This window comes from Dermochelys coriacea, chromosome 20, assembly GCF_009764565.3.
Source record: "Dermochelys coriacea isolate rDerCor1 chromosome 20, rDerCor1.pri.v4, whole genome shotgun sequence".
Classification (NCBI taxonomy): Eukaryota; Metazoa; Chordata; order Testudines; family Dermochelyidae; genus Dermochelys; species Dermochelys coriacea.
In genome coordinates this window covers 17,663,407-17,676,051 of record NC_050087.2, presented here as the reverse complement: position 1 = coordinate 17,676,051, position 12,645 = coordinate 17,663,407, and the positions used below count along the sequence as shown (strand labels likewise).

At 49.1% G+C, this 12,645-nt stretch overlaps 1 protein-coding gene across 17 annotated transcripts in view; it reads left to right on the top strand.

The window, feature by feature from the left end:
• DNM2 (dynamin 2) overlaps positions 1-12,645 on the top strand; it is a 65,078-nt gene that overhangs the window by 30,935 nt on the left and 21,498 nt on the right. For 6 of the 17 annotated variants that reach the window (XM_043506339.1, XM_043506337.1, XM_038379300.2 and 3 more), the window contains exons 10-14: positions 463-601; positions 3,725-3,811; positions 4,369-4,439; positions 6,658-6,709; positions 7,507-7,518. In XM_043506339.1, coding sequence (XP_043362274.1) covers positions 463-601; positions 3,725-3,811; positions 4,369-4,439; positions 6,658-6,709; positions 7,507-7,518 — 361 coding nt within the window. Of the gene's footprint in view, positions 1-462; positions 602-3,008; positions 3,148-3,724; positions 3,812-4,368; positions 4,440-6,657; positions 6,710-7,506; positions 7,519-12,645 lie in introns of all 17 variants that reach the window. The other 11 variants (XM_043506340.1, XM_043506338.1, XM_038379302.2 and 8 more) reach the window with 3 other exon arrangements.

The window sequence follows — 12,645 nt, the reverse complement described above, 5'->3', positions numbered from 1 at the left end:
CCTCTTAGCATGTCTGCCTTCCTGGGCTGCTCTGACTTGTGTTCCCTCTGTCTGAATATTGACTCCGGAATTGCCTGCTCTGCTCTTGAAATGCTGCATGGGGTTGCCCATCCACTTGCAGCGTAGATGTGACCTACAATAAAATAGCCTTAGGTATCTCTGCACTAGGCAGTGACTCCAGATCCCATGTGCTAGAGAGCAGCTTTGTGTGCGTCTAAGTCACAAAGCAGCACCATGCGCTCGATTTGAGGCTTAACCCACCCCCACTCCATGAGATCATTGCAGCTGCACACCCCCAAGTGAAGGTCCTGTTGGTAACGAGGCCTGTCTGTCTTGGGGAGGGAGTCGGTCTGCTGCTCTCTCGTCAGGTCACAGACTGTTGCCTTTAAACCTGTTCACCCATTTTGTTTTTTCTCTGCCATGTCTCTGCCCTCCCTCATCCCTGCGTGCGGATGCCTGTAGGACGGGGCTTTTCACACCAGACTTGGCATTCGAGGCCATTGTGAAAAAGCAGGTGGTGAAGCTGAAAGAGCCTTGTCTGAAGTGTGTCGACCTGGTTATTCAGGAGTTAATCAATACAGTTAGACAGTGTACCAGTAAGGTATTGAACCTGCTAGAGGCTCTCCAGCCCCTTCCTACTAGTGGGGTGGCAAAGCCGGTGTGCTGCCAACATGGCAATGTCCTCTCCTGCCTGGAAAACTCCCCAAAGCTGGATGTGGGATGTGGCAAAAGAGATCACGCTGACACTTCACTCCTAGCCTGCTCACTAGCCTAACGTGAACACCTCATCTTGCACCTGATTGGCATGCCTGGCCCTGGACAGAGGTAAGGAGGGTTGCCTCCTTCACACGTGAGATGCTGGCATTGCCCAGCTCTAAGGAATACCGTCCCCACCCTGGGTCGTGATAAAGATCCAGGCAGTGTCCAGCACCATGGGACCTCTGTCTCCGTGTGGCTTAGTGGATAGAGCACCAAACTGGGACTCCGGAGACTGGGGTTCTGTTCCCAGCTCTGACCCAAGCCTGCAGGGTGACCCTTGAGTGTGTCACTCCCCTTCTCTGGGCCTCGTATCCCATTTGTAAAATGGGGTTCATGTTACTGACATGCTTGGTAAAGTACTTCAAGATCTACTGATGAGCAGTGCTATGTAAGAGCTAGGGATGATGATTATCCTAACGCACATAAAGTCTCTGGGCTCTGTCCCCGTGGGAGGATCTATATCCATGTGACCTCCAGCTGCAGTGCTCTGTGGCAGATTGGAACAGATGCTGCCAAGGCTTTTGCCTCAGAGTGCTTTGGAGTCTGCCAGGCAGGTGGGCAGGCTATTCCTGGGTTCTGGTGCCTGTCTTAGCATGTGTCTTCTCCATCTGTGAGTTCAGCTGCTGCTTTGCTACACTCTGGGAAGCTGTGGAGAATGGGAGCAAAAGCCGGAAGCAGCTATTGTGGTAAATGATATTTACACTCGTGGTATATTTATAAATCCTGCAATTAATGAAGTGCTTGATAGTGAGTACCATTTTGAAAGGGTTCTCACTCTCCGGAAGTGTTAATTACCCTGGTACTATGCTGTAGCCTAGGATAAATCAGCCACTTCCATATTTAATAATTAGCTTCTTGGGACACCTCTGGCTTTTAGCTTCATCTGGTAGTAATGGATTGAGGAAATTTCTTTTAAAAAACAAATAAATTTCACGTCTCTAAAACTAGCTGTTCCGAGGCAGGATCCTGGATTAGAGGGATCCCCGGCTCTGATCCAGTCTGTCAAGTTCTGGATGTGCCTGGTAGACAAATGTTTGTCTGTAGTAAAAGGCCATTTGCCACTTTGAGGCCATTCCAACAAGTGAAATAGCTCCCAGCTCCTGCTTCCCAAAGTGTCTTGCTTGAGCAGAGAACTTCAGCACTCATCCAGTGGTGCATATTGTAGGAGCTGGGGGGGTTGTTTCTGGATCAGGAGTGGTGCTCTGTTTTGCTGTGGTTGTAGTGATCTGTGTCACATGGAGAAGCCAGCACTTACTGCCAAAGTTCCTTCAGTCCCAGCTAATGTGGGGAAAACTCAGACTTCTTCCTTGGAATGAGTCAGCACGGCGGCTTGCAGGAGTAATATTCAGATGAGTTCTCGTAGGCATGTCTGCTTCCATGGGAATCCTGATCAAATCAGAACAGTTTGTTCAAGCGGGGCTTGAGATTCTCTCGGCAGGAACTTCTCTGGCGCTAGTAGTGCTCTTTACCAAGTACCGCTCACTTGGTTTAGACACACGCCCTGTGTCATTGGAAACAGGTTCTAGCCCTAATATAAACCAATGGATTGGGGAATCTGGAAAGGGCGGCAGTCGGCTTCCTCACCTGTCCCTCAACTTCCATGTGATTCGTAGCAGCAGCTATCTCAAACAGCTAAAGAAAGAAATGGGCGCTTCATGCCATCAGAAGGCAGCATGCAATGTCACTTTCCCCAGGGTAAAGCATCAATCTTGAAGCCTAGCAGGGCCCTAGATCAGCTGCTATCTTGAAGCTTGGGATGGAGGCCAGGGGGAGGGAAGCAAAGGAACCTTTGCCTTTATTAAAAGTCCAGTTGAGCAAGACATTCAGGGCTCAGGTTCTGGTGGGATGCCATCTCCTGCTTTTGGCTCCTGGAAATGCCAGGGAGTGGGAAAGATTCACAATCATCCCACCTGTTGTAGTCACTTTGTGCCAGTGTAAATGATCACATAAGGGGCGCAGCAGTGGTGATCCAGTGAATGACAATCAGATCCTTATGAAGTCCAGGATTTAACCAGACGAATTAAGAACCTGATAGTAATTGAATTAAATGCATTTTTAAAATGAATCTGAGGAAACTGAAGGAATTTCCTGGGGCAAGTGCTGTTGCTTTTTCCTTTGCATGTTACTAACCTTTTTTTAAAAAACAAAAAAAACTCATTTTCTTTTCTTTCTGTCTTTGTTGCTGTTTTTTCCACCCTGCGTGCCTTTTGGTGTCTCATCTTTCCGCTCTTGTGCTCTGCATGAGGCAGGACGGGGCTCTTCACACCTGACATGGCTTTTGAAGCTATAGTGAAAAAACAGATTATAAAGCTCAAAGAGCCCAGTTTGAAGTGTGTTGATCTGGTGGTCTCAGAGCTGGCCACTGTCATTAAAAAGTGTGCGGAAAAGGTAACTGGTCTTAATTCTTCCTCTGTCTAATCTGAACATCTGGAATGTATTGGCTCGCAAGACCCAGCTGATCAAAGTGAGTTTGAGACCATTAAATTAACATTTTGGGGATCCGTGTCCATGGACATCTGAACACCTTCAGCCAAGGACACAGTTGCAAAGTCTAGACTCATAATGTTAACTTGACTTTCTGGCATGGGTCTTGCAGAGACATATTGCACAGGTGTTACTTCACACCATAGCAACAAAGGCTAAAAATGCTCCTGAATTCAGTTAGCCTTGCTTAGCATTAGCCCGTGCTTCATGCCTGGGGGATTTGCTTATCTGTGGGGGATGGGGAAGAGACAATACATTTGCCAAAAGCTGATCCTCCTGATCTCTTCAGAAACAGCAGAGAACTGACTTTTCTTTGCTGTCCTCTGAGCCCCACTTCTGTCCTACTGACAAAACTGGGGGTTAGTCCAGTCCTTTCCTGCCCTCTTCAGTTTTGTGAGTGCTTCTATGTGTCGAGCTTTTTGTGGCTACCGTGATGGCTGCTGTGATCTGATCTTACACTCTCTTACTCCCTGCTTCTCAGCTTGGCTCTTACCCCAGATTACGAGAGGAGACGGAGAGGATTGTTACCACTTACATCAGGGAACGGGAAGGAAAAACAAAGGACCAGGTAAGCTCCACTTGTGATGTAGGGAGTGTCTGTTCTGTGATGCATCCAGCACTTTGGGGGTTGTGATCCATAAGGAGGGCAAAGGAAAACGTAACTTGCTTGGGACAGGAGGGTGTCTGATCTCAGTGCTGTTTGGGGAGAACCTGACAGTCCAACCAGAGCCGTGTGGTAAAATAACATCCCGCTCCACTTTGTAATGCATCCGATGAAGTGAGCTGTAGCTCACAAAAGCTTATGCTCTAATAAATTTGTTAGTCTCTAAGGTGCCACGGGTACTCCTTTTCTTTTCGCTCCACTTTGCAAATCCTCTGAGCCCAGCACACCTTTTGCACAGGGCACCAGCAACCCTACAGTACCCTCTGCTGGTAGCAATGCAAACTGCACCTTTCTGCAACTCCTGTTGATCTCTGCAGCAGAGCGCGGGGCTTTCCAGGCCAGTCTCGGTGCTGCGAAGCAGCTTTGATTGACCGGTGCTGACGCCTGGTGTGCTGAAAGTGGCACTTTCATTGTAGGCCCTATTACTGTGTTCAGCTGACTCGGGTGCATGTGTCTTCCAGATTCTCCTGCTGATCGACATTGAGCTCTCTTATATCAACACTAACCATGAAGACTTCATTGGATTTGCCAAGTAGGTCCTACCTGCTGTAGCTGGGAAGTGTGGGTTGCAGAACTTCTAGGTAACCAAGGCTCTTAATTGCAAGTAATCAATGAGCATTGAAGGGATATAGCAGCAGCTGCGCAGAGTCCATAGGGCAGGGAGCTGCAGGGTCCTGAAAGCTGCAAACCTGTTCAGTGGATGTCAGAGACGTCGTCTCCCTCTGTTACGGCAGCTGCGCTGCTGGCAGGGCTGGAGTCAAGCACCTTAGGGCTGGGTGCAGTTGGTTGGGGCAACACTGGCTTCACGTATGCTGTTCCCATTGCCTCTCTAAAGTGAGTCTGGTCTTCAGGGCCTTGGGTAAAGTATCTTTGTTCCAGGCCTTTGCCTGAAGGAGGCAGGGGGTATGCTTAGGGAACAGCCAAGGTCGGGAGTACCATTGTGGTCGGTGCTGTACAGAGTAATGGAAGATCCGTGCCCCAGAGAGTTTAAGATGAAAATAGACCAGACAGAGGGATGGGGAAAGGGTAGTAGGTCTCTTATCAGTCTCACTGACTGGTGCTTGTGTTTTGGCCAAGGAAACGGGGATCTTCTAAATGTCCACCAGAGCAGATAAGATCTTTTAACGTCTCAAGCAACGTAGTGGGTATGAACAAAACCTCCCATAGCAAAGGAAGAACAGAGCCAAAGACTTGTCTACACATGCAAATTAATCCCTAATACGGTAGAGCATAAAGTGGATTAACTCTTTCTGATTAACTCCCTGTGTGGATGCCTGTATCTGGAATGAGAGTATCCACAGCTGGAGTTAATCAGGAACAACTCCCCACGTAGGCAAGCCCCAAGGATGGAAGTGCCCTATTGTTGGTTGAGTGAATGCAATGATGGCATTATGGCAGCATGATCAGGGCTCCCCTTCTCACCTTCTGATTCATTTCTGGTTTTCCTCTGGTTTTTCCCCTCTCTTTAAGTCTCTGCTTTTTCATACTTCATTCATGGTTCCTTCCTCTCATAATTTTTCCTGTTTTTCCTTTGAACCACCTCACTCTTTCCTCTGGACTCTTCTGAATCTTCTCTAACACCCCCAGCTGTTACACTGAGCAGCACTTGACAACAGGGTGGGTACCTGTCGGAAACAGTATGTAATTAGGGTGACTTGTGGGAATGGACTCCTGCTTTCGTTTACCTTCAGCAGCGCCGAAGGATGCGGTTACAGTAGCTGGAACAGCCTTGTGAATGCTGATTTTAAATTAGGCAGAGCCCGAGTGCCTCATGGAGTGATGCTGAGCATTTGACACAGTCCTGCCTCCCAGCCTGTGAGGGAGCAACTGTGAGTCAGTTACTCCGGTAGCTTTCAGGTGCATGTCCAGAATCTAGTCAATTGCACCCAATTTAACTGCAGGTGTTGCCCCACACAGACACCCTTGGATTGCCCCTGGCCATCTGCTAATCTCCTTCAAACCCCACTTCCCCAGCCAACTGCTACCTGCCGCTACAGCCTTGGGCTCTTTGATTAGCCTGTGGAGGTTGCTGTGGAGCTCTGGGCAGCACCCCCTGGGCATGACCTGTGTCAGCATGGGGAGCAAAAGGACTGTAGAAACATCTCGAGTATTTAATACAGAGCAAAAATGTTCAAACTACCCCTCTCCCCATGTTACCTACCCCCTTGGATACCATGGTGATGGGCATAGTGCAAACATGGCTGGGTTCACAAACCAAGGCCTTGAATTCTTTATCCTCTTGCCCTTTTAGTGGCCAAATACAGCTAACATGTGACACTTCCTCCACAACAAGCTGTAGTCTGTCCCTGCCGGCTGCCCAGGAGGAAGCATTGCACTAGGGTGAATCAGCCAGATGCTCTGACCTGGAGGCTCCCGAGCTGCACTGGTCTGAAAGCCCATAGTGCCCTGTAAGCGCTGCTGGTTTGTGCAGCTGATAGAACACTTCACTTCAGAAATCTCCTAGCCTTTCAAGTTCAGAGCTCAGATAGCCTCAGATGCTATCAAAAACGACTCAGTGTTGTGTTCTGTCCAGCAGGCTTTACCCCTCGAGGACTAGGCATTTTCCTATTCCACTCCTCTCCTCGTTGTCTGACTCAACTAAGTGTGCTAAGTAGAACCTTTGCAAGCAAACTGCTGATGTAGACAATAGCCAGCGAATGCAAGCCGGGTCTCAATGGCCACAGTAGCTGAGTGTTTATCAGTCACCTTGTGCTGTCGATGTGAAGCTGGTTTGCTTTTTTTTATTTCAGTGCCCAGCAGAGGAGCACCCAGCTGAACAAGAAAAGAGCCATCCCAAATCAGGTACTACACACCAGTTTAATAACTGCATCTCTCTTGGTAGCATAGGCAGAAGTGGCTGAGTATGTTTGGGTCCCACTTGAAGACATGTAAACCTATTGGGTACAGTCCTAGAGCTGCATTTTGCAGTCCTAGAAGTCTAAGTCTCTGTGGAGAGCTTAATTCAGACTAGTTGCCGCATTATCCCCCTGTCTGAAGGTGTAGGGGGTTCTTTTACCCTGTGTATTTGCAGACACAAAATACAGGTATATGCTGGAAGGGGTAGAACCTCCAAATGCCTATATAGCTAGCTGCCCACCTGCATCCGTTCTTGGGGGAATAGATCTTTACACGTAATCTAGGCAAGTGTGAAAACAGCACCAGAGGGTATGTGTAAAATATCTGTGCCCCATCTTATCGCAAGCCAGATGTCTAGCAGGGGACGGGCGTGGGGAAGGCTAGCATCAGAAAGTACCAGGTAGTAATGTTAAACCTTGATTCTCTCTCTTCACACAGCCTTCCAGTTCTGAGTGGTATTGCTATTTTAGTGTGCATGACTTGAGAACAGGATTAGAAATGTCCCCATTGCATGGTGTCAGTATATGGACATTTGCTTCTTGTTTGGAAACACTGTAATGAGTCATTAACACTGTATAAATATAATTAATAGCATGTAATTGTTTTCTTTTGCTGTTTTTCTGCTTTTTTTCTTACCATTTTTGTGCTTCCTGCTTCTTCCCCCTCCATCACTTTGTTTTCCTCACTGTTCTGTCTCCTCGTCCTTTTTTTTTCCCTGCAATCCTAATTTTGCGCACCTAAAGGGTGAGATATTGGTAAGTACCCATATAGTGTGATAGTGAACAATAGATGAAGCCTAGTGATGGAGACACCCCGTTTAAAACAAAAAAACAAACACCCCCCACCCCCACAAATCTAAGAAAGTGGCACCTCTCTTCTTAAAACAGAGTACACTTACTGTCTAGAAAAGCAGGCGCCTTCCAAATGGAGCAACGTGGCTTTTGTTAGGATCCCCCCCTGCAGAGGGAAATCTTGTGGGATCGCCTGATCGGACTTAAAAACTACTGGACTCCTCCTGGCATATTGTGGGGAAAGAGACAGGTGTGAGGTGGGGGCATAGACAGCCCTAGAGGCTGAAATGCCTGTTTATCACCTAAATCCCCTTCTGCTGTCTCCTACCTGCCCTGGATGGACCCAACAGTCTTGGGCTGAGAGGGTAACTCGGCCCACAGTTCATAATACTGCAGCCCTTAACAGATGTTGATGCCCTGAAGGTGGGGTCGAGCCATAGAAATACCTAGGATAGAGGCAGTGAGAGATCCTATTCCCCCTTCGGTCTCTTATGCTTCCATCTGCCTGCTTCCATGCTTCCAGGGACATTTCGGGGGGGGGAGGAGGATATGGCTGGAGTACATTGCATTATGGGCACTTTCTGCCCTCAGAGGCTAGGACAAGAAGCAATGGACTTAAATTGCAGCAAGAGTGGTTTAGGTTCATAGAATATCGGGGTTGGAAGGGACCTCAGGAGGTATCTAGTCCAACCCCCTGCTCAAAGCAGGACCAGTCCCCAACTAAATCATCCCAGCCGGGGCTTTGTCACGCCTGACCTTAAAAACCTCAAAGGAAGGAGATTCCACCACCTCCCTAGGTAACTCATTCCAGTGCTTCACTACCCTCTTAGTGAAAAAGTTTTTCCTAATATCCAACCTAAACCTCCCCCACTGCAACCTGAGACCATTACGCCTCGTTCTGTCATCTGCTACCACTGAGAACAGTCTAGATCCATCCTCTTTGGAACCCCCTTTCAGGTAGTTGAAAGCAGCTATCAAATCCCCTCTCATTCTTCTCTTCTGCAGACTAAACAATCCCAGTTCCCTCAGCCTCTCCTCATAAGTCATGTGTTCCAGCCCCCTAATCATTTTTGTTGCCCTCCGCTGGACGCTTTCCAATTTTTCCACATCCTTCTTGTAGTGTGGGGCCCAAAACTGGACACAGTACTCCAGATGAGGCCTCACCAATGCCGAATAGAGGGGAACGATCACATCCCTCGATCTGCTGGCAATGCCCCTACTTATCAGCCCAAAATGCCATTATCCTTCTTGGCAACAAATTCACACTGTTGACTCATATCCATCTTCTTGTCCACTTGTCCCTAGGTCCTTTTCTGCAGAACTGCTGCCTAGCCATTCGGTCCCTAGTCTGTAGCAGTGCATGGGATTCTTCCGTCCTAAGTGCAGGACTCTGCACTTGTACTTGTTGAACCTCATCAGATTTCTTTTGGCCCAGCCCTCTAATTTGTCTAAGTCCCTCTGTATCCTATCCCTACCCTCCAGCGTATCTACCACTCCTCCCAGTTTAGTGTCATCTGCAAACTTGCTGAGGGTGCAATCCACACCATCCTCCAGATCATTTATGAAGATATTGAACAAAACTGGCCCCAGGACTGACCCTTGGGGCACTCCGCTTGATATCAGCAGCCAACTAGACATGGAACCGTTGATCACTCCCCGTTGAGCCCAACGATCTAGCCAGCTTTCTATCCACCTTATAGTTCGTCTATCCACCCCATACTACTTTAACTTGCTGGCAAGAATACTGTGGGAGACTGTATCAAAAGCTTTGCTAAAGTCAAGGAATAACACGTCCACTGCTTTCCCCTCATCCACAGATCCAGTTATCTCGTCATAGAAGGCATATTAGATTACTCAGGCATGACTTGCCCTTGGTGAATCCATGCTGACTGTTCCTGATCACTTTCCTCTAAGTGCTTCAAGTTGGGACATTAGGAAAAACTTCCTAACTGTCAGGGTGGTTAAGCACTGGAATAAATTGCCCAGGGAGGTTGTGGAATCTCCGTTATTGGAGATTTTTAAGAGCAGGTTGGACAAAAACCTGTCAGGGCTGGTCTAGATAATACTTAGCCCTGCCTTGAGTGCAGGAGACGGACTAGATGCCTCTCGAGGTCTGTTCCAGTCCTACAATTCTCATGGGAAGCAGAGCATGAGTTGGAGTAAGTGTGGTTAAACCCAGTGAGCAAGATTGGCTGGCTGTTGGATGGGGGGCAGGTCTCTTCCTGGCTGGCTGGCTAGCTGGCTGCCAGCCCTGCTGCCTCCAACTCCTAGGCCTTGGGACCTGCCTGCATTCCAACCCCTCAAGTAGCTGCACTAGCGTAAATGGCTGGTGGTACCCAATGCTGCCTGAAATCAAGGTTAGCTGCACCAGTGCAAACTGCCCCCTCTGACAGGGGTCTGCCCCCAGGCAGCTACCCTGAGGAATATCCCCTCAGATGATCCTTCCTTTTGTGTAAGGAAGAACTGAGTAATTTGCCTGCCTGTACAAACAGCTGCCAAATAGGGCTTTTCCTTTAAGTGTACTTGCTTCTAAGGGAGGGTGAGGTCTCTCTCGAATGAAAACCAATTTGCCTTCTCGGACGAACAGTGCCCTCTGGAGGGGGTGGGTCGCAAACTGGCTAGTGTGTACCTGGGACTCAAATCTCACGGACTGCCCAAGAAAATGGAAATGCGTGCTGCTTCTGGCTGGAAGAGTCTTTAACCTTGGTCAGGGTGCCCCTGCTGGTACTTAACAGCTGCCGAAAGTGTCCTTTCCCCAGTGTTCCCCTGGAGATGTACACAGACACACTGGAGGCAATTTAGGAATGGCTCGTGAGAAGATCCCTTCTGTCTGACACAGTGAGACATCCTCACGAGGCTGTGGTGGGGCGGAGGAAAAAGGAGCTTTAACACCACCACCTTACTAGGGAGAGAACGGCCCCCTTTTCCACGTAGACTGGAAATGTGCCTGACGCTGGATTCAGAGGTGGACCTGGTCTGAACTGGGATTGGAGAGAAGTAGTGCCAACCACCCTTTTTCTCTCCAAAGTGCTTTATGAGGATTGGCCCTCACATGGTGGAGCAACTGAGGTGCAGAGGGGAAGGGCCCCACTTGAGTTTGTCACACCTGGGAGTAGAAAGCTGGGTTCCCTGCCTCACTGCCACTGTGCTCAGACCCACTAGCTGTTGGTGTGGGTTGAATAACTGAGGTTTCTGGCCACTTACTCTATGGCAGTGGTTCTCCAAATGTCATTGCAGCGCAGTTCCCTTTTGACAATAAAAATTACTACATTACCCCAGGAGTGGGGACTGAAGCCTGAGCTTGCCGGAGCTCCGGGGGGGCAGGGCAGCCAAAGCGCAAGGGCTTCAGTCCTGGGCAGGGGCCTGTAATCTGAGTCCTGATGCCCAGGATTAAAGCCTTTGAGCTTTGTCCCCGGGCCCCAGCAAGTCTAAACGAGCCCTGGCAATCCCATTAACATGAGGTCATGACCCGCTTTGGGGTCCTGACCCACAGTTTGAGAACTGCTGGCCTCTGGGGATTTTAAGTGTTTATCTCCCTGCCAACTGGGTGGTTTTGAGCCAGTCGTGGGTCCCCTTCCAGTTTGTAGTGGCTCAGTGTACAACAGAGAATTTGGCTTTGACCCTAGAAGATGACACGTACCCTTAGGGAATTCCAGCAACCCTTGGCAATGCTCTGGGTAGCCTCAAACCTAAAAAACTAGCAAGGAACTGCATGCAGCTGCCACTAAAAACTGTGAATAAACCAGGGGGACCCTGAACCATCTGCAGGTCCAGGCTCTCAGGAGAGAGGCATCATAGGAGCATTGTGGTATCTAATGAGCCTGGCGAAAGCCTTAGCAGCTGAGGCATAAAGAAGGCTTTGCTTGCCATCAGACATCCTCCTAGGTTAGTGGCGTTTTGCAAGGCACCAGTCCCAGGCAAGGGGCAAGAAGGCAGGTTCTGATGCAGGGGTTGTTGAAACAAACCAACCCCTCCCACAGTTGACTCAGTGCCCATTCATGTTCTCCCTGGGGAAGTTTGCTCACATAAAGATGGCATAAATGGTATTGCCCCATTAGTCATTGGAGCTACAGTCACTTACACCAGCTGAGGTTCTGGCCCAAGTACCCGTCTAGTGATCTCCACTTGACTCCTCCGTACTTTTGGAAACTTACAAGCCTGTATCTCAGCCATCGGTAGCCATCTTGTAAGTTTCCCAGAGTTCTGCTGCTTCCATTTCCTTGTGGCGTCACACGGACTTTTCCGAAGCACTAAGTGAATCCTCCCAAGGGCCTGTCTGTTGCCTCCCATGTCTCCAATTTGGTCCCCTTAAGGCTGGTCCTCCATCGCTGGCTGTCAGAATGCAGATTGTAATGCGGTGATGGGAAGGTGAAGATCTGACTATCCGGGACGAAAGCTGCCAATCATGCTGGGCCGCTTCTGATTTGAAGCGGTGCAAAGCTGGAGGCAAGAGAGTTGAATTTACATGCTCCAGTCCATCTCTGCAGAGGGATCCCACTTGCAGTGCCAGCCCCAGAAACGTGCTCCGTGCACTCCCTGTTGGGGGTCTCGCTCATCAGTGAAGGGGAAGTATTCACTCTTTAAAGGAATCTCCTTCTGGGTATTCTGCTGTGCTTCTTCTGTCACTGGAATGCTGTACAAATGAGCTAATCTGCTCCACCTTCCTGGGAGGTGGCTTGGTAATGGTGCCTCACTTTGCCCATTTGTCAGGGGGCAAGAGAGGTACCCTGGGCCTCCCAGCTAGTCTGTGCCAGAGCTGAGATTAGAACCAGGCATTTCTGGCTCCCAGGAGTAAGTCCTTCCTTTCTGCTAAAACTTCTCTTAGCTCCATGCTATGTAATTGATCCCTTAACATCCAGACCTCTGCTGCTACAGCTCTCCCATCCTGCCTGTAACTGCTGCTCCAGAAACAGCTGTTTCTTATCCTTCCCCGGTGCTGATCGTTGCCTTCCCAGGAGGCCAGGTTTAAGCCTCTGGATCTGCCACTAATCCACCAACCCAAATCCCGTTTCTCTGCGCTGTGCCTACAAGCCAGCTCTGTTCTAATTTTCTCTACCTCTCAGACACCCTGCTTCCACTCTTCTGCCTCTG